General features: G+C 44.0%; 1 protein-coding gene across 6 annotated transcripts in view; it reads left to right on the top strand.

The window, feature by feature from the left end:
- Positions 1 to 27,664, top strand: part of LOC115597105 (C-terminal-binding protein 2-like) — a 71,365-nt gene that overhangs the window by 9,888 nt on the left and 33,813 nt on the right. For 2 of the 6 annotated variants that reach the window (XM_030442786.1, XM_030442784.1), the window contains exon 2: positions 11,889 to 12,055. In XM_030442786.1, coding sequence (XP_030298646.1) covers positions 11,998 to 12,055 — 58 coding nt within the window. In that variant the 5' untranslated portion in view covers positions 11,889 to 11,997. Of the gene's footprint in view, positions 1 to 10,678; positions 10,774 to 11,888; positions 12,056 to 16,050; positions 16,082 to 21,703; positions 24,049 to 27,664 lie in introns of those variants that run through there. The other 4 variants (XM_030442785.1, XM_030442789.1, XM_030442783.1 and 1 more) reach the window with 4 other exon arrangements.

Below are 27,664 nucleotides of genomic sequence, written 5' to 3'. Positions count from 1 at the left end.
GAGCGGGCTTCCAACCCAGTGATCCCAGTTCAAGACTGTGTTTGGCATTACAACACACGCAAACGAGACGGCCACTGTTGATTTTCAAGGAGACCTCGGGACAATTTCCAGCCGTGTTTGTGGCACCAGAAAACTAAATATTTTTTTATGGGAAGTCGGGACATCTCCAGCCGTGTATGTGGCGACCAAAACAGATATTTGAAGCCTAACTTAGTGATTTTTGCGCTTAAACCTTACCAGAACATAAGCACGGCCATGTCTCAACATAAAATCGAAGTTTCAACATGTCTGTGGCTTACAGGAAAGCACATTGCCAACATTTATTCTGGCAGACTGCTTTCATTTCACTGGACACAGAAAGCCGAGATGATGATAAACTCCAACAGAGGTTATGTGTGCTCCAGTCTTTTCAGCCTCAGGGGAAGTTTGAACTACCAAAACATTTGGAATAACTCAAAGAACACAGCTTTTTGTTCCACATCTCACCCGTTAACCCATGTCTTTTCTACCTCACTTAAACCTCATCCCTGACCTTTCACTTCTCTCCTTTCTCCCTCCTGCTAAGCTCTCTTTACCTTATTTTCCTTTGAATATCAGTTGTGCTTCCTAATCCCTCTGTGCCCTTATCTTGTCTTGTTTTTTTCCCTTCGGTTTCATCTCTGTGTGCTCTCGCTCACAGGTGGCTGACAGGGTGTACGGGCTCTTCTTTGCTGGCTGTCTGTGTTTCTTCTTCTGTTTAGTGTCTATTGAACACCAGCTGCCGTCCTTGGTCATGGAGGCATGCCTAATGCATATACATGAAAGCAGGAAAAAAACCACACGTACCTGCACACAGACAGAAACGCACACACATGCGTGCAATGTTAAATGGGTCTGATTATATTCATGCTATTAACTCGAAAAGGAGGCTTCAAAGAAGCACGGCACTCATCAGAGGTGGAGTAGAAAGACAAAACCTGCTTTCGCTGAAAAGAGATCTTTCAGGTTGCCCTGACACTAAATGTTCTGTGCCGTTGGTTTTCATTGCTGAACATATTAAGCCTCGTAAATGCACACTGCTTCATGTGGTGCTTTGCTGCTGCGCGCCGCCATGACCGTAGCCGCTATCTCGTGTCCCTCTCCCCCATCCTCCAGCCTTTCACGCTGGGCAGAGTTTTTCAGATCTCCCCCCTCCCCGGAGGCTGGATGCAGCCAGACACCCACCTTGGCCCCAGTTCCCAGCCGACACGTCTGTGTTTTTTGGTGTCCGTCTGTATATATGTGTCTGTGTGTGTGTGGGCAGCAGTGTTCAGCGGTGTTCTCACAGCCCAGCTGAGACTGACAGATGGAATCATTTCACACACAGACAGAAAGGCAGGATACAGGAAACCGGGGTGTGTTTAATAGTCCTGGCGCTGCTGTGGTTGGTATTAATCTAGGTCAGTGGCGTTCAGCTCACAGGGAGTCGGCCTCTGGGGCAAGCTTGGCCTTTCCTTAACCCCAGTTACTCAACTAACTTACAGTCTATTTAGCTCATACGTAGTCTGCTGTTAAAGTACCTAACAAGATGTTTACGCTGTGTAGTGTTGGGCAGATTACTACTGTACCTGGTTCAGCTGGCCTTTGGCAATGCAAGCACGTGGCTCCAGATGGCCGACACTACTGAGGCCCCCTGACCTTAATAATGCGCTCCAAGATGTTTCCAAAGATTTTATTTTGTTCTTGTAATCGGCTTACGTGTAAGAAAAAACATTTTCACTGAGCTGGGCTTACCTGAGTAGCACAGTTTAGCTAACTCAGTAGGACTCGGCATTGAAGATGAAAACGAAACAGTTGAAAAGTTTGCATGAAATGCTTTGCAAATTCTTAGCGTCTTTGCCAAGGGGGGTTATGTTTTAACCCGTGTGATGGTTGGTTGGATTGTCAGTAGGATTACGTTATAACTGCTGAATGGGTATCCATGAAGCCTGGATGGAGGATGGGCCTTGACCCATCGGTGGACCCCATTAACTTTTGGTGCAGATCTGGATGAAGGGACGGATCCAGGAAGTTTTTCTAACTTCCTTTAGGATTGGACAGTGTGGCATTTTTACAAACATTTTTGTTAATTTCTCAGAGAATAATGTATGTTTCTTGATGAAAAAAGTCAAGGTGGCTGGGACTGTTGGGCTTTGGCGGAGGTATGCACTCTACTGAGTTCCATTCTAGTTTTCTTATTCTTCGGTTAAATATTTCCTGATTTTTGACTGTCTTTCATTCATAGATTTACTAATTATCTTATCATCTTTTTTTTGTCCGATGCCGATAAATTACAAATGTGACAAAGGTCAGACTTGATGTCACACTATCTTGATAAATTAGGAGTACTTTATTGGAACAAAAGTTCAAGAAGCTCTCTTTAAGTGAGGATCACATTTCTGTATCATGATTTATCTCCTTTAGAAAATGTTCAATTGTGAACCAAAGCTCATTCATATTATGAGCGGTGGCACTCACATCCTGAACTCATCTCCATCGTTAATTTGCAGTTTAATTGCTCTAACAGTCGCTGCATATGCATCAGGTGCTCAGTAGTTAATTGGTAGGAAAAGACAGATCATCAAGTTCAACAATTAAAATTGGCACTTTCCAACCTTAACACACAAAGATGTACAAGTGTATCTAATTAGACTAAAACTATTCTGAGGAGATTTCATGGCAATGACTCACAATTATGTATTACGGGGACTACATTTTCCCAGTAATGTTGTACCTGACAAGCGATATTCAAATAGAAAACCGATGATGACATTGAAAAGGAGGTATTTGTGGTTATCTGTCTTCATTCTCCTCATGTGTTTGCCTTTACGAACCCTCACTTTGCTCTTTAGACCCAGAAGCAGTCGTTTTTATAGTCTCTCCTTATTAGTCATGCTCGGTGCTTCTTTGAAAATCCTAAATTTACTCCTGAAATGGGACTGTGGCATCTCCATCCTTCAATCAGCCACTGGTTGAGGCAGTTTTTTGAAGAGATTGGCCCCGTTCCAACACAATCTTTTCTTTTTGTATTTAATTTATTTTCCCTCTCCCCGATGCATAATTATTCCATAACCCTAAAATATAATTGCATTTTTGTCGCTCGTCTTTGCTCTTTCCTTGGGGTTTCTATCACGTTACAGCTAAATGGTTTTGAACGTTTGACTCAGGAGAGGTGTAAGAAATCAGTCAGCATTAGGTTAGATACTTTCATTAAATAGAACTAAATTGTTTAGACCCGTGCTAAATGATAAGGTGTCTTGTGTTTTTTGTCTTTGATCCTGCCTGGTGTTAATTAGCTGTTAGCTGAGGAATGGAAAGATGCCAGAGAGCTGAGAAAAGATGGTGACGACTCCTGATTTCAAACAGGCGGTCGACTACAATGTGCGACTTTGCGAAAAGTCATGATCTTCAGCAAAAATCGGTTTATGCTGACTGAGACATTAAGCGCACCCACAGTTTTTAACGGTATATATGAGGCCCTAAACATCCAAGCCAGTCACCGACATAGTGAACATCCAGAGCATCATTAGATGTCCCTAATATGCTCTCATTATCACGTCGTGCTCTCATAATCACGAGGTTTGTTCGGTTTGGTCCTCGAGTCCTCCTCGCTGTGCTGTTCATTTATTTCAGGTTCTGCGCTTTAGCTCTCAGCACTGGTGTTTTTCCGTCAAAGAAAAATGGCTGAGGTTATTTTTGTCATGTTGAATGTCAACAGGAGAGTGGAAAAGACAGATTTATTACGAGAATGAAAGCATCTTGGCCACAACCTTTTACCTGTCAGCTTAAGTACCACAGGTTTTGGCGTGATTGCTTGTGTGTGTGTGTGTGTGTGTGTGTGTGTGTGTTCCTCTCCGAGTTTAGACGAGTAAATATGTGTCTAGAATCGAGTCCATCGGGAAAAGGAGAAAAAAACATACCAGGATAACATTTCGCGGCATGTTTTAAAATCCTTTTTTTTTTTTTATTTAAGTTCAGACGTGGACTCTCTATTGCTCCAAGTCCCTCAGCGGTCTGTATTTTGTAGTGATGTTGTGAAAAAAATAAAAAATAAATTGCCAATTATCCCAGTGGAGATTTTATGCCAGACTTTGTTTTAGTTCATTAGATGTAAGGAGCTGAAGAGAGGAGGAATGCAGGCCACGGCGAAAAAGCCTCACAGGGTTAGGCTAACAGGCTGCCGTGCACAATAATGTCACCATTATGCGTTTCCTGGGTGACTTAAACGAATAGGCATTATTACAAAATTGTGCATTAGCCCAAGTCAGCAGTTAGTACTGCTGCAGTCTCATTTCGTTTAGAGTTGAGAGAAAGATGGCGAGAATGTGGGAGGAGGAGGGAGGGAGGGAGGGAGGGAGAGGGAGGGGGGAGGGAGGGAGGATGGGAAAATGGTTCAGAGAAAAGGCGATGTAAAGGAGAAATGAGGAATGAAAAGAACGCTGTCTGCCAGAGGCTGACAGGACATGCAAAAGGCGGTAAAAGGATACACGGAGAGGCACAGATGGACTGACAGACTAGGGGGAGAGTGATTATGATGGAGAGGTAGAAAGAGGAGAGCTGTAATTGTCAGTAACTGGTGTATTTAGACAGGGAGGGTTGGAGGAAGAAAGAGGCTGGCAGGGAGGAGGAAGGTGTAAATCAGCGGTCTGAGCGACAGCTTTACGTGCCCCTCGGAGCCCCAACTATCCGATTAATGAAAGAAGAGAAACCCTAACCACCTTCCCCTCCCTGCCTCGTCTTTTTCTGCTATCTTGCACTTTCAGGGACATAAATCATAGACTCTTAAGCAGTCAGTTTAGGTAGCTGCTACACAATTCTTCCTCAAAATGTTGACTGTATCCCTGTCCGGTGACGTGCCGCATTAATGAGATTTTACTGCAGCTGGTGGCCATTGAATCGCATTCATTCCAGCTACGACCAGAAGCCGCTTAGCTTAGCTTAGGATAGCACAGAAAAACCTGGAAATGTGGGGAAACCAACAAGCCTGGCTCTGTCCCAAGACCTCTCTCAGCACCTCTGAAGCTCACTTATTAGCACATTATACCTCATTTGTTTAAACTGCACGGAGGCAGAAGTGTAAAAACAGCAAAATGTGAATTTATGGGAGTTAAGCGCACCATTTGGTCTTTGGTCAGGCACAGTGACTTTTAATTTTAGCTTTATTTTTAGGGCGTATACTCGGGTTTTTTTGCACATTGAATTAGACATAATAATCCCAGCTCGTCTAATACGGCAGCGTTGGTCATTAGCGCTAAGCTTCAAACAGTGAGGCTGTTCACATTGGGTTCCGCCCTCCTTCCCCGAGCGATCCGATCACAAGTGGGCAGCTTTAAGCCCGTCAGTTCAAACCTGGCATTAACATGCGTCCTGACATGCGTCTCAAGTGACCACTTGTGATCCCGTCTCATTTCCCCCGCTCTATATGCAGGTGCGCATATAGTTGGAACAAAGGAATATGATGTATTTTCCAAAGAAAGAAATGTGTACAGCAACGTGTGCCGAATTAACAAGCAGGCCTAGATAGGTAAGAGTGTGTTGCAGACAGCGTTTCACAAAATGTTTCTGCGAAGGTAATAGGTCTCAAAATGTGTTTACTGTCAATAATAAGTTGTCTTCTTCATAGATTTTGTGTAAATGTCGAACTTACAAGAAGGCTGAAATGATTCTGAATTAGCTGTAGATGTTGCACTAAGTGTGTCTCCTCCTCACCTGATGAATTGTATCGGAGTCCGGGGATGTTGCAGGTACTTGTTCAATGATTGGTTGAAACAGGCAGATACTGTTACTTTAAGGCAGCGCCAGGCTAGCTGTCTCTCTATTTCCAACCTTTTATTATAGGCTAAACTAACTGTCTGCTGGTTGGAGCTTCACATTAACTGTGCAAATATTAAAGTTGTATGAATCTTCCCATCTAACTTTTCAGCAAGAAATTGAATAAGCATATCCCAGAACGTTGAACTGTCCCCCCCCCCCCCCCCCCTGCAGTGCACAGCTGTCACATGCAGAGACGAGGCTGCACTTAAAACAAAGATATTCAAAAGTCAAAAGAAGGAAGAGAAAGCGAATTGAGAGATTTTCAGATTATCGCCGGAGGGAAGAAAATGGATTTCTCTTAAATAAACTTCACAAGAATAAAGTTATTTCCAGTTTATCTAGAGGGCACCAGGTTTCCCATCAGCTTATTCCTTTGACTACAACCACCATACTTTCGTGGCTCGGTCCCTTTCGTGACCTTTTGTGGTCATCAAGTTCACGTGGTTAAACTAGTTCACTGAGGTCGGGGGCTGGAAGGCTCGGCTGGTGATCTTAAAAAAAGAAGGGGCAAAAAAAGAGCGACGAAAACTCCCCCTTGTAGTAAACACCTCCACAGATATTTCAGTCAAACATGCGTATGACAAAGTCGAAGCTTGCTTTACTTCATTCTGTGCCTTTTTCTACCCTTAGCCAAACCCACAGGTTTCTTAATCTGGTGAGACGGCTCCTCTGAGAGATGGCCTCAGTCAGAAAAAGACCTCTCTCTCTCTATCGCTTTCTGTTCCCTCCCTCTGTGTCTTCTGTGCTATTACCAACCTAAACAAGGTCTCCTGGGCTGCCTGCCTTGTTATATACCTTTCATCACAAAAGGAGTAGAAAAGAATGAGCGCTAGTGAAAGAGATGTAACATAAAGAGCTGAAAGGGAGAACTGTTTCTGAAAAACTGGCTTTGTCTGCTTGTGAATTTTTGATCTACAGGGTGTCAGAAGAAGAAGAAGCGCTGTATGAATTAATAACCTCTTGGAGTGATGCAACAGCTGCAACAATGCAAAGTAACGCCTGGCACGGAGCGGCGAATTTTTCTCTGGCATTTTGATGAAAACGTTACTTCTGTTTGTGTCACCGTGAGACACGGAGGAGAAGCTGTGGTTGCACATCTGCGGCGTACATCTGCCGCATTTCACAAGCTCTTAACTTTGAACACCAGCTGATTCCGTGCCAATATTTTATCTGCTGTGAAAGTGTGCAAAAAAAAAAAAAGGAGCTTTGTTTTGTGAGCTCCGCCATGTGAGTGGCATTCAAGTTATTTGTTGAAATGAACACCTACGTCAAAGCTTTACAGGGCATCTTTCACGCTTCTGCAGCCCAAACATGCAACTGTGAGAAAAATGGTGTGAATTTCCAGAAAGTTTAAGCGCTTCATTACCCAGAAACCTTCGCCTGTTTTGGTAGCAGCTTCGACCATCACTGGGGAGCTGAGTGTTCTGTATCACTGCTGGTGAAGAGACCGGCTTTCGAAAGTCTCTTCCTGCGTGCCACGAACATTTCCACCAGTGACTAACTATAACACCACCGTCTGCAACTTGCAATTAGTTGAATTCATGATGATTCCTTTTATTCCATTGAATGTCTGAATGCCAAAATGTCGAATGATTCGATTTGACTCGATTTGACGAACAGTACAAAAGAAAATGCGTCCGCTCGCACTCTGTAGGCGCGAGCCTGCGTCACCCCGGGCTCATCGTAACAGCGACATGACGACATGAGACTGAAGGCTGAGCGTTAGCTTCAGTACTGGTTTATCTCGACACCTCGACTTTGCCGTCATGTTACCTTCGACTTAGGGCGTCATTGTTGGACCGGTCGTTTGTTGACATGAGTGGACTCCATTACCAAGCTAGAGTGTTAAGTAGCGCTGCACATTGTTTGAGACTGTAAGGGAGTGTTAGAGAGGCAAGGCAGAGATATCAGTCTACAGGCTGTTATACGCAAGCAAGAAAGTCAGGAAAGGTATCTGTTCACACATGTAGTACCTTTACGTGATGACAGCTAACATCATGAGCGTAATTGGTAGTTGAGGTGTGCAAACAGCAGAGTTACTGCGGGACGAGCTGATGAACATGCAGTACATGACTCCGGATAGAAGGTCTTGTATCATTCAGGGCATTATGTCATGTGGCAGGTTGCAGTCACAGCTGAGAGTCCAACAGTGCATGAAATGCATCCAAGTAGAAAGGCGAGATCTAATTACAAAATAATATTCATGGGTTGGCTACAGTGCAGAAATGGTGTGTACTAAGTGTCGGATCTCTTTGTCTTCACAAACCAGAGTGCAGCTCATAAAAGTCAAAATTGTATTTGTTGTTGTACATGTATTTTTCTCGAAGTCGTGATACGTCAGAGACAAGAAACAAACTTGTTTTATCAGGAATATTGTGAGGCGTGCAACATTTATCAGATCAGACCACAGTCGCTCTGGTCACAGTCTGACGTAACATTCACAGACTTGTCAGGAAACCTGTGAACACGACTACTGTGTGTTACAACGCAAGTAAAGAGAAAGTGCTGTGTGTGTGTTGAGCAGAGTTTCTGCCCTCTCCACGTCAGACAATCCCTGGAGTCGTGCAGCTCCGTCATTTGCATGTGCATTTCTGAGAGTGCAACTTTCTCCTCTCTTTATCTTCCTCTCAGGTCAATCCCCTTATTGTTAAGTTACATAACAGCACTTAGTCAAGTAACAATCCAGCCGCGACGGTGCTCGGGTCTGCAGGATAACTGTACTTCCTCTCTGACACTCTTCTGGCTGAGAGCTCCTCTCAAACTTGTTGTTGACTTTTCAACCTGCTCAGTGGAGTCGACTTTTTTTTTTTTTTCCTCTGGAAACAAAGTGGAGCTCCTTCTCACATGAGTCCAACCTCTGGAATTAATTTATGGAAATGAAGTCATGTATACCACAGATTCTGGTTTTCGGTCAGATGTAGCTCTCAGACTGCTGAGTGTGCCATTCTTCTATGCCAGCGGGCTTTTTTGTTGAGACCACCAGTGAGTGGAGATGTAATGAAATGTGATTTTTGAAATGATTCCAGTTGTGATTCTGAGTGAAAGTGGAGATTTGGTGGAGGCTCTGAGAATATATTATATTATCTGAGGATGCCGCAGCACCAATAGTGTGATTCTGGGCCGACGGTGATGTTTACAGTAACGTTTTTTGTTGTAGCCAATTCCAATATTGATGTTTTCTTGTTGTTTACTTTGTTTTTGGAATTTGTTCCCCATTTTGCGCCAGGGAAACAAAGAAATAACTGTCATCTGTTCAGTCATCCAGGCCTTTATCACAGACTACTGATGCAATCATACAAATCTATGAAACAACCTCTAATATAACTTTATTTCTAGGGATGTGCAATTAATCAAAATGTTATCGAATTCACAGTACAATGTCCAGATCATTTAAAATGTGTGACATAACAGAAAGTACATTGTAAGAAAGTACTGTCGTACTGTAGTGAATTTGCATTTTGCATTCGACTTAAATAGGCCAAATGTGTATGCATTTAAAAACAAAATCGTCACAATAATTCAGGACAGTAGATAACATGTTATGAGCCTGTCAACACAACACAGCTTCACTGAGTGTTGTTCAAAAGATGAATGTTAGTGTCGGGTTGCTCTCGAGCCTTGTGATGTAATTCAAGATTTACTTCTGATTTAAGGAAAGCAACGTGTTCTGAATCACACATTACTGTTTCGTGATGGTACGCGCTCAGCGTCACCCTAATCCTGCGCTACCGCCACGCTATCGTACACGGGGTTGTTGAGAAACAGCTTTGCGGGCATCTGTGTGCTGGAGCTGCATAAATTACCGTTTGTGAGCGATCAGTAAAGTGAAGTCTGCATCAGGAGACTTGATAATGACTAAATGGCCAGGAGCACTCATGACCTATAGTGTTTGCCGCTCATGCAACACAGAGGAGATGCCCATGCATGTCTCCTCCAGTCTATTCATAGCCAAGGCGGTGTGACTCCCCCGCCTCTGACTGACTGCTTTCTGCTTCCCCTCTTGCTCAATTACTTCTCTGACTCCCACATGTGGGTCTTCAGCTCTTTGGCAGGCAGGAAGGCTTACCTTGTGGAGGAGGAGAGCTGAAGCCCAAATGACTGGTGTAGGTTAAAGCCAGACACGCATTGCATTTGTCAGTGTCAGAGAAAGACAGGAGGCCTCATAGCGAGTTGAATGCGGGAGAGATTTGGCACCCACAGTGGTGTTTCTTTTAGATTCACTTAGCTGCAGTGCACCACCTCCCCCTCCTGCCCCGAGCTGGGACGGTGCCCCAACAGCTGGCCGAAATGAAAATGCAACAACAGATTCATCATTCAGCCATATTGCTGCTTAGCCTGCCCTCCACCCCTCCGAAAAAAACATAACGGTTATAATTGCAGTCAGAGCGCAAATATCAATATATCATCATATAAATAGTCAAGTGAGGGCCGTTCTCAGAGCGCAGCACTCTAGGATCGGGCCCCGGGGCGAATATGGAATGAAACAGAGGCAGGGCTATGAATGTTGAAGGGCTGAAAAATATGCAGTCAAAATGCAGGAGGAGGAGGATGGTATCACACTGTACTCATCCTGTCAGACCGTGTTTTTCTAGTACTTTCCCTCTCCCTCCCACCAACCCCCTTTTATTCCTTTATTCTGCTGATACAACCTCCTCTCCCGTCTGCTGACTAACTGACCCACATTCCTCCGTGTGACTCTCTGCCCTTAAGAGTGTGTGTGTGTGTGTGTGTGTGTGTGTGTGCGCTCAAGCCCACATTTCTGCTTGTCATCTTGTGCGTCCTTTTGTGTGTGTGCATTCTTGTGCCTTCCTCTGTCTACCTCTGTCCGCCTGCCTCTCCCCACACACACACACACACACACACACAAAAAAAAAAAACTGTGCCGTGTCCCTCAGGCTTCAGCAGGAACCAATTAGGAGATTGCTCTTCGGAGGAGCATCAGTCACTGGACGTAAATGATTGGTAAAGCGCCTCATTTGCTCGCTCACTCTGTGTTTGTCTGCTTTTCGCTGTGTTCCACTCAGTTTGGGGGGCTGCAGCAGCTGAAGTGACATTTCTTCATTAAATGCAATAAACAGTGCTCGCTGAGGTGAGGCTCCCTCTAGTGGAGAGCTGTGTCTCTGCGAGGTTGCAAGGAAACTCAGTGGTTGTGCCAAGACGGCAACAACCGTGCATGAAGCCTAATAGGTGATGAGTGTTTATATTGTGATGCACTTTCAGGAAGTCAGGAAAATTAGTATGGACAACAGGGACTGAAGGTTTTTAAACTTTCCGATGTTCTTAATGAGCATGAATTTAAAATGCATTTCTCAGTCAGTGGGCTAATTTTAGTCTAGATTTGAAGATTTAGCTAAAAGCTACCCAAACCTGTAACCACTAGCTGTGTAATTTATTGTTTTTTTTTTGCATTGAACACGTCTTTCTTTTGTCTGTAGACACAGACTACACTTTTGATATGCGCTACATGATATATGCACTGTTTTGAATGACTAAGAATGATGTGCAAGGTGAGCCTTAGATGGGACTGCAGGTGTAGATTAGCTTCCAGATAACGCTGGTAAAATACATCAGTTTAGGTAAAATATTTATGTTGAATATTGTGCAGTACATGGTCCCTGACAAAAGTAAATAAATAACCCTAAATTGCAAGAAATTCAAGGAACAGTTCACCAAGAAATTAAAATTCCAACACATCCTTATCCCTAAATGGCTGAGGATGAATGTCAACATCTACAAAGATACCTAGTTACCCTGGTAACTTGCATTTCCTTACGTATTATTTACTGCGTCATAAAAGGACTCATTGACTTCTGGTTCCATACTAGACCTGTCGATGTAAAGTATAGTGTCCTCAACAACGACACATTTCTTGAGCGTCACAGCAAATGAGCGTTGCAGCACTTTCCCATCGACTTCAGTTGTTTAGGAGAATGCTGCAAAGCTGTTCTGTGTGAAGCTGAAGCTGGGTAACTTATCCTTTTTAAAATGTTAACCATAAAACTCAAAGTCGCTGAATAAGCATCCCTGTCAGACCTGCTTTCAAGAATAATCTTAGTCTCTGCTTCCTTTGTTTTCAGGTCTAAAACACCAGCTAGCTCACTTCAGGAGGATTGCATTTGAGATTTTAGGCAGGAGAGGTGGATACAAGAACTCAAGAGAGGGGAGCGCGATTCAAGCTGTGACGGGATGGCTCTGGTCGACAAGCATAAAGTGAAACGGCAGCGGCTCGACAGGATCTGTGAAGGTGAGACAGACTCCTTCACTCCTCTCTTTTCTTTGTCTTCTTTCTGCTTTTTATGCGCATGTTGAGTTGAGAGACTGCGCGGTCACTGGAAATCGATTATTTCCGTGGGTCGTGGGTTTGCCTGCGTCTTTGTACATGTAACTTTGAGTGCGTGTATCCACAATGTGGCGGCCCAAAAAAAGTTTCCCTCCACTGTTTTATGGAAATGAAGTTTCCATCAGTATTTAAGCCTTTCAGCCTGCTCGCACAATTCAGTGAAAAGCCAGTGGGATCGTTTGCGTAAGTGTGTTTGTGTGTGTCAAAAGGGAGCCTTGGGACCAGCCGAGGCTCCAAACTTCAGCTTTGAAGGCCGTCTAGGAGGGAGAACGTGCGCGCGCGCGTGTGTGTGTGTTTGTTTCTGTGTGTGTGTGTGTGTTTGTATCTGTGTGTGCGTGTTGTGGAGGTTGACCGCTGAATGAGACTTGAGTTCGATGTTTCCAGATTGCTGGAAAGATGAAGTAGAGAGTTTGTAATAAAGTGAAGCACTCCTCAGAGCCCTGGGATTGATTATAGCTGCTAGTGGGATTGATTTGTTTGTGTGTGTGTGTGTGTGTGTGTGTGTGTGTGTGTGTGTGTGTGCGTGTGCATGCGTGTGTGTGTGAGATTAAGAGAAAGACAAAACAGGAGATTTTCCTTTTCTCTCTTTTTTTCACTTAGTCACCGACAGGAGCCACTGAACGAATGTTTATTTGGTGTGTGTAAGCTTGCTCAGACTCGTACTCGCACTTCATTCATGCACCAACACATCATACGCTGCACTGCTACACTGCAAGATTATATTTTCGTGTTGGTAAAGCTTCCTGCCACTGTTCCACTGGCTTCTATAACTCATTGCAGAAAAAGTGAAGCGTGTTCCTGAGGTTTACTCTGTGTTTGTGAATAGTGAGGATCTACTACAGGATCAGATATTATAATTTGATTTCAATTTTAAAAAGTTTCACCTTTTAATACCGTATTTGATCGTGAAGGAGTCTCGTTGGATGCGCAAACCGTGTTTGATTGGAGGCGCTGTGTACAAACAGCATTTCCCTTTTGGTAGCCGACAATCTTGAAATCCACGCTCTCTTAACACAGCAGTTTGCAAGTGTGTGTGAGAGTGTGTGCGCCATGATCCCCATTTAAATGATTTTCAAATGCCACCCTCTTCTATTACTAGGATTGCATTTTCCTGGTCCGATAAACATCAAATATCACAGTCTCATGGTATTATATGAAAAGTTTAATATGATCAGTTACACTGACACAAACGCTTCATTGTAATTTAGCAAAATATTCTGTTCTGACAGACCTGAAACTTGATATACACTTGAAATATACAGTATACTTAATAAGGTTTTGAGGTTTGTTTTTGAGGTGATTAAAAAAGTCTGCTAAAACTAGTGCCGTTTAACCTGCGATCATCTTCGTAAATGATGTTTGTATTAAAAGAACTGTATGATATTTAAAAAAAAACTTGCTTTAACATCCCAAATAGAGTGAATTGCAAAAGAAGACGTTGTGTTGCGAGGTTGTATTTTGTGTAATTTGCGTTATTTCAGGTATGTTTCTGATTAGTCTTTAGTCATGTGACGACTCTCCACTTTCACATCAGCCCCTCCAAAAGTGAAACTCGTAGGATTTTCTCAGTAATAATGAGTAATAAAGTTTTAATGTGAAGTATCAAGTATCAACATTTCAGTTTTTTCTCGTCGAAGGAAAATCCCATTAAAAGCTGAGAAACCCAATATAATAGATTCCTAAATGAAGCAGTGTTGCTGTCTGTTTCCACCCTCAGAATGAGAGCCACATGTGGCATCTAAAACCTCTCCAAACCACCAGCCCTGCTCGCTTGGAAACACTTTTTTCCCTCTGTTTTTTTTTTTTTTCACACCAGAAGAATTACTGTTTCAGTGTCTCTTGAGGGTAATATGCTAAACATCGTCGAGCAGTATTTTCTGATGTGCTCCGTTTGTCCCACAGACGTCTTCAGCGGTGTCCCTGTCTGCCCTGCTCAACAGTGAAGTCATTCTGCTGAAGATGAAGGGGGGATCTTTTTTTATTTTTTTTTATTCTGGTGCAGTTAGTCACCGCAGCTGCTCTTAAAAATGTGTAGAAGAGGGGTGATTCACATCTAGGAAGTTAAAAGATCAGAGGGTGGTGAATCACGTCGTTTTCACGGTAGCGTTAAATCTGCTCAGCCATATAAAAAGGGTATTTTCAAAAACCAGAGGCATGGGGTGTTCTGCAGCATAATGTCAAAGCCACCCACTATTATCTATAAACAGAGTGTTTGGACTGAGGCGTGAAATAGAAATCAAAGTTCGCATCATGTGTATTGACAAAAACAAGAACGTTACGGCGCGACCGTGATTGCGTCGCAGTCGCGGGCTGCGCTCGTCGAGACGGCTTCCCTAATCTCCATTTATCTTCTGAGGATAAGTGTGTCAATCCAATACTTGTTTCACAGCGGAGTGCATTGATTACACCTTTACTCATCGTGATGAGTGGCTAACGGAGCCGTGCCTGTGCCCTAAATTGAATTCGAAACGGCTGATCAAGTGTGGCTGTTTACTCCAATAAAAAAGTGGTCACGGCGCCGGAATGTAGATTTCAACCGCATCGGCGGACGTTGTGCCATCGAGGACGTCTGATGTGACTCAGTGTCTTTTGCTTTCACGTTGGATATTTGTGGTTTTCAAATTAAAACTGCAAGGTCAAAACTAAGGCTGCAACTCACGTCTGTCGTTATTTTTTTTAAATTAATCTATTGATCATTTGGTCTGAAAACACGTCTGAAAATGTCGAAGCTCGCCTCTCCCAATTTCCCAGACACCAAGGTGACGATCAAAAATAAAGAGATATTCAATCTACAGTTATATAAAGCAAAGAAAAGCAGCAAATCCTCTCATTTGAGAAGCTGAAAAAAGAAAATGCTTGCCTTTTTTTTTTGCTTGATGAATAACCTTTGACAGTTAATCAATAATCAAATTAAGGTTTTCCCCAGGAAACTGTTGTAGCCGAGCTAGTGAACCACACGGAACTGTTATGCATGATGTTTTCTGATGACTATCGTTAGTAGAGGACGCTGAACAAAAACAACTTTATTATAAATATGACATGATTTGCTGTGGGAAACTGCGCCTCTGCTCTTTTTCCATAAAGGTCATGGTTTTGACTTTATAAGAAATCAGAGCGAAGTTGATTGAAATGATAAGTATTTTCAAGATAAATTGACTATTGTTTTCCAGCTTTTCAACTTCTAGATTCAAGGGATTGATGCTTTCACTGATAGCTGCTGTGGGCGTTGTTGTCATTGTAGCAAACCTTCGTTTTGCAGCGATCAATCCCGTCCCTCCCGATGAGAAGAGACACAAGTTACCGATCAAGCAGTGATTAGCGTCGGAATATAGATCTATGTAACACTTAGTTTAATAAAGATATATCACTTACAGCAGCTTTAATACATGCGCGGAGAGGACCTCTTACAATTACAATATTTTCTAATTCATGTGTGTCAGTCAGCTAATTAATTCACCCGCTAATTGTTTCCACATTGTTTGAATTTTCAGAAACAAATGACTTCACTTATTTCTCTATTAACGGCATTGTTCAGTTTAGATATCAGCTTTCAGAATGTATGTGGCACAACTGCTCCTTCTGCTGCGGGTTTGATAAAGCGCCAAGAAGAGTGTAACTGCAATAAGGGAACTGTGGCAAACATCTGTTGTGAGCATCGGTTCCCGTACTCTCTCGTTCCCCCCCTTTTTTCTCTCTCTCCCTCTCTGACTCCGTCTCTCCTTCTGTCCGCTCCATCTGTGTACCCAGCATGCATTGGCTTGGGCAGCAGTGCGAGTCGTTGCCATTGCCGTTTAGCCGAAGCTAACTGACTGATCTGGGCAGAGATGGGATGTGAGCGGCACTGCGACGTGAACTAGGTCGCGGTAACAGCATGTTCCTGAGTGTTGATTTACAAGTTGCAAATCTGTGCTTGGATGCAAACACCACAAGGTGGGGTAGTGTAATATGTCATGCCGTTTCCAAGTGTTTTTTTTTTTTTTTAGTTGGCAGTTAAATAAATATGTTAATGCTTGATAATGCATCTCGTATTGTCGTGTGTGAAACAGGAGGAGATGTATAAACAGTGAGCAGTGAATAATGTGGCCAGTCAAGCTAAAATACCATAAAACTTTGCCCGTCAATTATTCATATTCTCACATATAACAGACCTGCGAGCTTTTTAATAACAAAACGCTTCATATTAAATAGAGAGGACAACCAGGGAGGCTGTGGAGGAGAGGGAGGAGGTGGAGGAGGAGGAGGAGGGGGTGTCCTGATGTCATCCTCCCCTGCAGGTTTGGGGAGGGAGGGGGGGCTTTGTATCCTGAGCTTTTCGGCACAGATTCGGGGCTCTGCTGCATCCACCTCTCTGCTTTCATCCCCTCCTCCCCTCCCTCCTCCTCCCACTCATCTCCCCACGCTCTGGCATCCAGCTCTGGTATGAAGTCATCGGAGCGGTCTCCGGGTCTGACCCCCCCTCGGGCTTGTTCCAGGCTCCTCACCAAAACCCGCGACCCCTTTATAGGCTTTGTGGAGAGGCAGGGAGGGGCACGGAGAAGTGGAAGGAAAAAGAGGAGATAGAAAATGTTGTTTCTGGAATGAGATTCATATCAAACCGGCATGAGTGATTTTTCGTTATTTCCTTCACTGGAGTGTGACTTCTCTTGTGCTCACCTTGAATGAAATGTCCCGGCACGGTTTTCCTTTCGTCTTAGCGTCTCCGTGCCTTTTGTTTGAGCTGGCGTGTAGCTTAGCGGTTGTGTGAAAGTTTGGGGAAGAGTTCCCCGGAAAAAAAAAAAACTCTCCTTTTCAAACTAAACTCTTCAGCTGCAACACTTAAGCATTGTAATGCCATGTGGCTCTTCTGGTTCTGGCTGGAGATCAGAGGAAACACGGGTAGGAGGAGGGCGGTGGGGCGATGGGATGCACCCAGAAGAGATGGATAACAGGGAGAGGGGGTGTCTCGGCAACACAGCTGACATAGAGGAAATTCTGGAGAGTTTGTGGCTTTTTCTGCTTTCCGTGTGTGCATTGCATACTGCAGTACAAAGCCGTGTGTCAGTTCAGAACACTAACCGAGTATATGATTGTCATTTAGATAAGTACTGGCTTCACTGCCATCGACCTCCATTTTACAGCCCATTTAGTCCCTATGGAGATGCATTCAGATAGAAATAATCCCGCCGGAATCACATACAAGGCATTCACGTACATAATGTCTGTTAAGTGTGCATTACAATTCATCTGACAGCATTATTCTTTGCGGCGGTATTGGCATTGTAATCCCATTTCCAGTTGGTGCCTCCTGCCCCACGCTCATGCATAAGTCAATGTGTGTTTAACATTCAAATCATGCCTTGAGTGTGCAACGTGTCACACTGGAGGAGACAGTTGTTTTTATTCCTGTTGCAGTGCGGTATTCACTTTGAGTTAGCGTGTGATTGTTATTCATGTATGCACGTCGGAGCTGAGGCCAAGGCTTTAGCGGCCGTTTGCGTGTGCGAATGAAAGGGGACGTTAACGAAGCGCCGCGGCCGCTCCCGCCTCTGCTGCACGTCAGAAGACGAGCAGATCAGGGTCAAAAGGCTGAGCGGGGGTATCGGGGATCGTGCGAGCTTGAATGTGTGTGCTCGCCTGCGAGTAAGTGTGAGTGACAGGAACTTTCTAAATGGGCCTTGTTTGCATGTGAGCCCCCTGATTCCAGCATTGCACGCAAACATTTTACATGGTTAAAACATGCGCTGATGAGCGCGCCGACACGCACGCTTGCCCACACAAACACATGAAGCGAACACACCTCTGGTTCTTAAGGTGGACCTGAATGTCAAACACAACAACAACAACATTTAGTGCAATGCAAATGTTGGGTTCTATGAATTGTCATTGCATTTTCTGTAATATTGTCTTTAGTGAAATGATGTTCTGTTCCGTAATGTTGTTGTGGTTTTGACCTTCAGGGCCACCGTAGATTATCCTCGCAGTTCAGCTGTAGTATTAAAGTGGAAGCAGGAACTGAGAGGGCTGAATGACGGGAATAGAGCAGAGAGTTTCTAAAACAATGGCAGGCGCCTTGTGTGACAGATTAACCGCAGATCTTACTGTTATACATCATGTCCGCCTTGCTACTCGCTGCTTAATGCAATTCTTCTCGGACGCTGACAGAAGTGTAGTCTCGTAAAAGAAAAAGTGAGGCTGAAGTAGAGCTTTCTGAAATCTATTAGCAGTTAAAAGAACTGCATAATTGCATCCTCACCCGAGGTTTCTATAGGTTTTACTAGTTCTGGATTTTTCCACCAGTCAAGTCTTATTCAATGTAAGGTCTTTATAAGCTTCTGCTGGGGTGGTATTATATTTGTTCTAAAATCCCCGGCTTAATTCCTAAATCCCTCTGTTACAGTGAATCTGGCGTTGTTTGCACAGTCTGGCAAGTATGGCAAATGGAGGAACATTAGAATTTGAAAGTCAAACATTGTTCAGTTTGAGACAAACAGAACTCTGTGATTTGCTTCCCTGTCAGGATTAGATCTGCAAACCCAGAGTACACACCTCTGCCCCCGTCTCTGTGTTTGAGGTTGACTTTATAGGGATGACTGATCTGCGGCACTGAGTCTCTGGAGAGTCGGGTAGAAGAAGTAATGAGAGGAGTGGATGAGGTTAGGGAAAGGAAGACAGGGCATCACGTATACTCTATAGGCTCGTGCCCTTGACACTGATGCGTGCGTATGTGGCCGTGATCATTTCATCCCAAATTTAAGCTGCTCAAAAAGAGACTTAGCAAGGGTATTTGTAGCTGTTGGGAACATTAAACCATAAAGTCTGACTTGAAAAATGAATGTTTTCTCATTTTGACATCAAGGAAAATAGTTTTTTTAATATTGTGGGAGCTCAGAATGAAAGGCAGGAAGAACTGTGCACCTTTATGTGATGAATGACACCGATACTCGAAATGACTGTAAAACTTGATTGACTTTCTAACAGTAAAACTCTGCTTGACAAAAATCAACATGTGCGTCAAAAAAGATTTTTTTTTTCCCAAACTCTCTGCTTTGATTTAATAAATCATCTTTATAGTCGCTTTTGGATCTCTATGATGGCTGGCTTTTGCCTCCTCTCCTTCCCATTTTAATTTCCTTTTTACATAAAGCTGACTAATGTTCCTCTGACCTTACCCAAAGAAAAACGCTCTCAAGACGTCTGCGCAATTGGTTTTGGAGCCACTGTCATCAGCTTTTTTCCCCTGTCATCTTGTGAAAACAGCAGAATATCTGATCTCTTCTAACTCTAATTACACAACCGTGATTAAAGGAGATATTAGTGCCGCAAACGACAGACATGCCCGCACAGTTTCCACATGCCCTCTTTAAGATATTCCGGAACTTCTCTCAATATGCTGATATTAACTTTCTTCACCATCTAAAATATGTATTACTGCCCCTCGTTATGGCTGGCTCTGAGATTAGATTTGGATGGAAATGGATACTTCCTCACCTTACATCTGTTTTCATGCATTAATAAACAGGGATCCTCTGCAGAAGGAATCAGGTTTCAGCCACGGTGACATGAAATGAGACATGCACATACACTGTCAGAAAAGAAGTTTTAAATTTGTACCGTAGGGTTACATTCCCCTGTCACTGGTACAGTACTCTACTACTGCTGTTGTACCCTTGACATTGGGTACTTATATGTACCCTAGTGGTTTGGCCCTTAAAGAGCCCAGTCTTTTCACCCTTAATTTTACGGGACAAACATTGAGCTTTTAAAAAAGGTACATATATGTACCTTTTTGGCCCCTATATGGTACACATAGTTACCTTGAAGTCCAATGTTGAGTCCTAGGGAGTACATTAGTGTAGATTGCACCTTGGGGGACAGAAATGGACTCCTACTGTACTCCTATTTCTGAGAGCTGGGTGCAGCTAGGTAGGTTGGTATATCGCCAGTTTTCATGTATGTCTCGTAGACAGGGCATGATATAAATTTGATGCAGCATTAAAGCAAACAGTTTTTTTTTTGTTTTTTTTTTAAATTTCTATTCAAAATATTTGCATGCTGTGGAATGAACTTCTGTTGTGTTTCGGCACGACAAACATAGGATTTTCGCAAGGCAAAGGTTGTAGGTGATCTGGATTAACTGCTGTCACAAAATAACCCTCCCCCTCGTTCACACACACACACACACACACACACACACACACACTGATGCGCACACACACACCCCCCAGTGTTTTACTTTTCTCTGCAAAGGGGCAAATCCCGATTACAGAGCTTCTCTAAGAGAAGAAGATCATAGAAGCTTCAGGGAAAGAGGGGGAAGGTATTTTATTTTTCTGACAGTACGATGCATGGTTAAAATTCATTTTTGACTATAAATGACAAAAATAAACAATTTTGAGTTTTGAGCATCTTGTACCGTTATCTTTGAACTCGACAGGACAGAAAGTAATATTGAGGATTCAGTGCATCATTACTTAAAATGACGTCATTGGGAGGGCGAAAGGACAAACTGCAGGTGGATTTTGTTATACATTTTGTAATCTCCATGCAGTCCACATGCTGTAATTTTCAGTGTCCTCCAGTTAACATACAGACAGCAGGTCTGAGTGATTTCAAATGGTGGAGAGTGGGGCAGTGACAGCGCACGCCACGAAGGCATCAAGGACATTTCAGAGTGAGTTGGGCAGCAGTTGCGTGGTGGCTCTGCTGCAAGCATGGGGCCTGGAGGATTAGTGTCCAATCAGAGTGGATTTGATGTTTACTGACAGCACATGGGACTTAGCTGCGAGAACTGTATTTCATTTGTATGCAATGAAGCTGTGCTCCTTGCCTGGCCTCCCCTCCCCGTGCTGTGAATCTGCCAAAACTGAAACCTGTTGACGACAGCACATCATCAACTGCTTCAGGTATGTGACTCTTCAGGAGAGGGTGAGGGGGTTTGGGCGTGGACTCTAAATCATTGGCATTATCATCACCGGAATCATCACCATCACCAGATACACTTGAATCTGGTTCACATGACGTCACAGTGGGAAGTGGAATTAAACAGGCTTTATTTAGATGTAATCCCTCATAGCAATCGGCAGAGCGAGGAAAATGTCCCGGAGAAGGGAAGAGATAAACCCTATTGGATTAGTACAAGCCCCTGCCCATCCCAACCTATAACTCAACCTATCCCCTTTTTTTGTCTTTTTTTGCCATCTCAAGCATGCATCCTGTTGCTGTGTCTTCCATGGAGTAACTGTGCAGTGTTGATGTGCTTTGGTGTAATGTGTTTGTGTGCGGTGTCTTCTTTCCTCACGCACAACAAGCCAGCACGCCCAGAGATTAATTATTCAAAGACCGACAGCCAAAGGGGGAGTTACCTGATAGTACGGACCTACAATATTACAACCTGATATCAGGTGAGACAGTAGACCCTGCTACACCTTCTTTTCTGCCTGTTCTCCACCTGCCTCTCTCCGTTTTTACCACTACAATACTTGAAGACTTGAAAGGGAACTTTCGAAAACACAGCTACAAGAGGATTTTTTTTTTTCTGTTTTGTGTTTTTTTTTTTTTCCCCCCCCGTTGAAGCCTTCTCTGCTTTTTCCCTTTTTTGCCAATGCTTGTCACTAACAAACAGTTGAGCCTTGGTCGCTCCCACAGTTGGGACACATTAGGAGGGAATGAGGGTCAGTGGGACAGGTCTGAGAGTGTCTACGAGCAGCAGGCAAGAGTAGCCGGCCGGCGCAGCTCTCTTTCATACGGGGAGGGAGGAGGGTGGTACGAGCCTCCGCCAGGAGTGCGGCCCCCTGACCTGGATTTAAAACGCGACCAATATTCCTACCAAGACCCTCTCTACGGACAGGTTTACCCAGACCGACACGACCCGCGCCTGAGGAAGGGCTCTGCGCCTGATCTAAACCACTACGAACGTGCATCTATGGCTCACCGAGGGTCCATTCCACATCAGGATTACTATCCACATGACCCGGCCATGACTCCCCGGGCACCTGAAGGCTTTTACCGTCCAGAACACCAGCCTCCGTCACCTCACCCTCATCCACTCAGTAGGTCAAGCTCTCATTTTGGGATTGCACCTGGGTCTCGTGCTGTGTGGGATCAAGGTCAGGGAGGGAGAGCGGGACCTCAAGCCCCTTCATCTCCTCTACCTCCTCCTCCTCCTCCTCCAACTGCTCATGAATTGAATCGAGCTTATAGGGAAGCTGGTGCTGTAACCGCTGTCAAAATGACGCCAGATGGCCAACAGCGCAGACCTTCCAGAGACCCATCTCCTGCTCACTATGGTATGGAGCATGCATCTCCTCTCTATGCCAGTGAGCCTCCACCCTTGACTGGCCAGCCAGTCTATACTGATGTTAATGGCCGCCCATTGGATCCACAGCAGCAAGCTGCCACCTGTCTGGTAGTGGATCCCGCAAGTCAAGGTATGATTATGAGGCAAGAGACAGCCTCACCCTTCACCGTCCAACAACAACAGCAATTACAGCAGCAGCAACAGTTGCATCAGCAGCAACTTCAACAGCAACAGCAACAGCAAATACAGCAGCAACAATTACAGCAACAGCAGCTTCAACAGCAACAACTTCAACAGCAGCAGTTACAGCAACAACAAGTACAGCAGCAACAACTTCAACAGCAGCAATTACAACAGCAACAGCTTCAACAGCAACAGTTACAGCAACAGCAACTGCAGCAAGAACAGTTGCAGCAGCAATTGCAGCAACAACAGGCCATGCCACCTCCGCCTACCATGCCCATCGCTGACCCTAATCTTTCTATGGTGCCTCAACTTCCTGCTACACCTGCCCCAGTGCAGCCCACAGCAGTTGCCCCAATTGCACCTGCCCCTGTGCAGCCTGTCCTAACTTCAGTCCCTCCTCCCCCAGTTACTCCACTTCCTGCTCCTCCCCCTGCTGCCCCACAAACACCTTTGCCCGTGGAACCCAAGAAAATTGTTCATCCTGAGTTTCTTGCCCTGCTGCGAAATGAGGGCCTCTCTGAGAGCACCATCTCATCTGTTATCCAGCAGGGATTTGACTCCACTAGCATGCTAGCTGTTATGGAGGAAAATGATGTCCGTACTATTGCCCCCAATCTTGGCCAGGCGCGTGTACTGTCTCGTCTGGTCCACAGCTACAAGCGACCCGTTGAGGCTCCGCTGCCCCCCTCTGTACCTCAAACACCCGTGCGAGGACGCTCTAACAGCTTTAGCCATCGCTCAGACATCTCCCACCACCAGCAGCACCACCATCCACAGCACCCTCCACATTCTTTGACCGTGGACCCCAATATGATGCAACCACAGACCCCTGGGGCCATGCAGACTATCTCACCAAGGATGGGAGAAGCAATGGGTAGGAGACCCAGCAGTGCTCCCTCTCAGCACCTCCTGGAAGCATCTGGAGGCTACCCAGGCCAACCGCCTCGCTCCCCAGGGCCATATGCTGGAGCCATTATGCCCGTTCAATCAAGACCCATGTCAGCCTACTCTGCTGGGATGACTATGCCAGGGATGCCCATGCAGGGTATGCAGATGATGTCACAACAGATGACTGGGTCAATGCCTGCCATAGCAGGGTCTATTCACTCAATGCAAGGTATGCCACAGCAGATGCCAGTATCCATGCCAGCTTTACAGCAGCCACCCCAACAGGTACCGAAAGCATACTCTACCAATTACACAGTGCCCATGGAGCTGATGAAGAGGGACAGGAACATACTGCCATTATCACCCATGCACAGCCCTCACCCCAGTCCTCAGCTTATGCGAAAGGGTGCTGGGCCTGCACCTGACAATGCCCTCGTCCCTATGGGAGCTCCAGGCCAAAGCCAAGGTGCCCTGGTTGCTAACCAGAAGCTCAGTCGACGCACTGGTCCACCGGTCATCGTTTCCACTATGGCGTCTCCGGATACAAGTAAATCTTTTTTTCTCCTCCTTCCATCCTTTTCATTTACTGTTTATCTGATGTATTTTCTGTGTTTTGCTTTCTCTTGGCTGTTTCACATGTTTTTAATAGATAAGAAAATGGATAGGTGCTGGAGCTGTTCTTATTTTGCATAGTTTATGTGTTCCTCTCATTGCTTTGATTAGCTCCACAAACCAGTGTTTCTATGTTTTTACTAATAATATTATGTTTTCATAAGTTGGTCGACATTCAGGATATTGAAACAAACAACTTGATTATTAGACTGCAGTCCTTCATTGTGGGGGGAAAAACCCCTCTAAACCTTTTTTCATCCTTCATTGTGATGAAGAATTAGTATGTTATGTATGTGTACCCTCTCTGTCAAATAAGAGGTTTTTTTGCAGCCATTATTCATCTGAAGTGTTTGTGAGATCTATTTTCTGGTACGACGCATGATGCTTGACCTTAAGAAAGTCCAGACTCAATGAGAATGTTAATAGAGTATTTTTTTAAAACCACTTTATCTCTCTGGTCAGTGCTATCAATTGTTTGCTGTCCCTTGTTCATTCTCATTACATCCACAATGGATAAATGATGTGCTTTTTCTTCGTGCCGAGGCCAGAGAAGCGAAATCGAAATGTTGCTGCCTATCTCTTTTCCACAACTGTTGTCAGGATTATGATTAAAACCGTTAAAGGATAAATTTCCATCCCCTGGCCTACTTTTGGTTTCTGCTTTTGCTGTGATCCTTAAATGATACTTGCATCGCGCTTTCTTGTCTACTTATCTCTGTGAGAGCCAGATTTGTCAGAATTCCATATACTTTGTGTGAAGTCCTTTATTATTTCAGTAATCTCATGCAGTTCTCTTGTCAGAATGACACATTGATGCCCCATTAAATACAACAAAAAATGGCACTGATGAGGCGTGATATGGAGGGTTTGGGAGGAACAGCTGTCAGCACCCTTTCTGATACCTTTTAAATTTTAACAACTGTGCGCTGTCTTCATGTTACAGCCTGTCAGCTGCTGCATTCATGTGTGAAGAGCTCACATTAAGACTTCTCTGCAAAAAAGTCAGATATTGTGTGCAGTGGTGTTCACAGCCTGGGAACATGAGGTGTCCAGATGTGGAGGTGTTAGCGGGAGTACACTACGTGTGATAGCAGTCTGCTTGTAAAGATATTTTTCTCATTTAGTTTGTAATGCCCTTGCTAGATAATTGGAGCCCTTTTTAAAATCATATAATCTGCCTCAGTTATACAGCATTCATAAAGATGCATAATGGTGATTGCATCATCAGTTGTGTGTAGCTTTAGCTGTTGTATCATTTTAACTGCAGCTGTTTTTGATGAAGTCCTTTCTGCTCTGCCACACACCATCTCCCCACTGCCCCCAAGCCCCTGTTGTTGTAAACATGGATGTCTTATTGCATTATGATAATAAGGGTGCATTAGAATAGCCTGAAAAGCCTTTACAGCCAAAGCACAACCTTTGCTCACTCTTGCAGCTTTCAAGGTGTATCATTGACCTTCATGAAATAGCATTTAGCTTCTGGTGTTCTTGAACAGTTTTTTTCCACAAAATGCTGAGTTTATATTTGAACATGCATATGTAAGAGTCCAAGGTCCAATTTGTTAGATAGTTGGTGAGTCTCATTTCCAACTGGTCAAACACCAAACTGTGGATCGAACAATTCAAATCACAATACAGCTTTGGAGGCAGAGTCTGGTTCACTCCTATGAAAGCTGTTCAGTGGTGCATGAAGCCAAAAAAGCCAGGATCCTCTACGCACTAGAGACTTCCACCATTCGAGCTGGCTAACTTTTAGTTTAGCCCCCGGCTAACTTGAACAGTAATTAAATGATTTAATCGTGCAGGTCTTTTAGATTTTTAAAATGTTACTGGACTAAATGGTCATTTGCGGGGGTTGTGACACTCAATTAATGTATCCATAATTTTACAGCCGCTTCTTTCATGATGTAAGGTGAATTTTTGGGCCCCCATTGCATAACATGATGTTGCAATTATACGGTTTGGCTACTACAAAAGTTGCTGCTATGCATGGGTGCTTACACAAACGCTTTGGTTTACCCGGGTTGTTGAATACTGACGCCTTGAGTTTGTAGGTCTGGCTGGCACCAATCCAAAGCCTCAGTATTTTAGATGAGTTGGGAAATAGACTCAACATTCAACTGTCTTACAAATTGTTACAAATTGGACCGTACACCGCAGAGTTTCAATGACAACAAAACTCCTCATTTCATTTATTGAATATTGTGTCTCAAACTCATGTTTGATGCAAGTTTAAAAAATAAAATGCATTTAGTTAATGTATGCTTATTGTATAATCACCTGAATCGTTTAGATTCATATCATCTTAAAGATTTAATTCAGCATAATAAATGCTGGCGCATAAAATTATCCCATGACCTGATTAAAGTATATTTCAGACATTGTGGGCACTAAAGGCTGATGTCTCTATCAACACCGGCTCACCAGAGGCTGACTAGCAGCATCACTGGACAGATAAAATCGAATTACAGTGCTGATGGCCGATGTGTGATTGTGTCATTTTCTCTGTACAGGTTGTAATGAGAAGGGGGGGTAGGTGGGGTTAATCCTGCAGATCCTCCATTTCCACTGCTGCACTAATCCACTGATATTCTCATTCTGTCACAACCAGCCTCCTGGCTTTCTGTGAGACTATGTGAACTTCTGCACATAACCAGCAGGTCAAAATGGACTTTAATGGGAACCAAGGCGGACTGGGAACAAATGTTTTAACTGTGTCTTGTTTGTGTCTGTGACCAGATATCAAAAGATCCCGATTGCTTGGCTGTCAAAATAGACTGCTGCGGACAGATGCTTTGGAAAGGATTCCTTCAAGTCCACAACATACACATACATTGCATTGTTGGTACACACACAGTCGGCAGAGTAGACCTCATTTGCATGTGGCTGACATTTGTTGCTTTGGTAATTTCATCTGTTAATGGACACAGCCGCAAAGCTGCTCTGAAAGCATATTCCTAAATTGTATGTTGCTAGGCAACGTGGGTTTTGGTGGTAATCATAGGCAGATTTGCTTCTGGTTAAAGGACTGGTCTATTGTCAGAGGACGCTGGAAATTTACTTCTTGCTTTAACAAAATGGCTGGCTTATCTCGCGTATCTGGAAAGTATTAATTAGTCGCTTTCAATCACTCCTTTTCATGTGGCATAAATTAAAATCAGGAGAGTTATTTTGCCTGTTTTCAAAGACATTATCTGCATTTTAGACCCAACAAAATGTGCTTCAGCCTTCCAGTTTAAATGTTATGTTTTCTGGGTGAGGAAGGTGCAGGTTACCAGCACAGGGGTGCCCTTGAGCAAAGGCCCTTAACCCCAAAGGCATGGTACACTACTAATCCAAATAGTTATGAACTTACAACAAGCTCATGCTGGTCGGATTTTGTTCTTTTAACTAACAGCCCGTTTGACATGCATATGGTATGCCCCTACTCATCTCAGTATATGATGCTTCGTGAAATACCCTGTGGCAAGACCCCGCCTTCATATGACTAACTGGGACTAACTCCCCATCCCCCTCACCGACATAATCACCATAGATGACATGTGGGACTT

This window comes from Sparus aurata, chromosome 15 (assembly GCF_900880675.1).
Source record: "Sparus aurata chromosome 15, fSpaAur1.1, whole genome shotgun sequence".
Taxonomy (NCBI): domain Eukaryota; kingdom Metazoa; phylum Chordata; class Actinopteri; order Spariformes; family Sparidae; genus Sparus; species Sparus aurata.
This window is presented reverse-complemented; position numbering and strand designations above follow the sequence as displayed.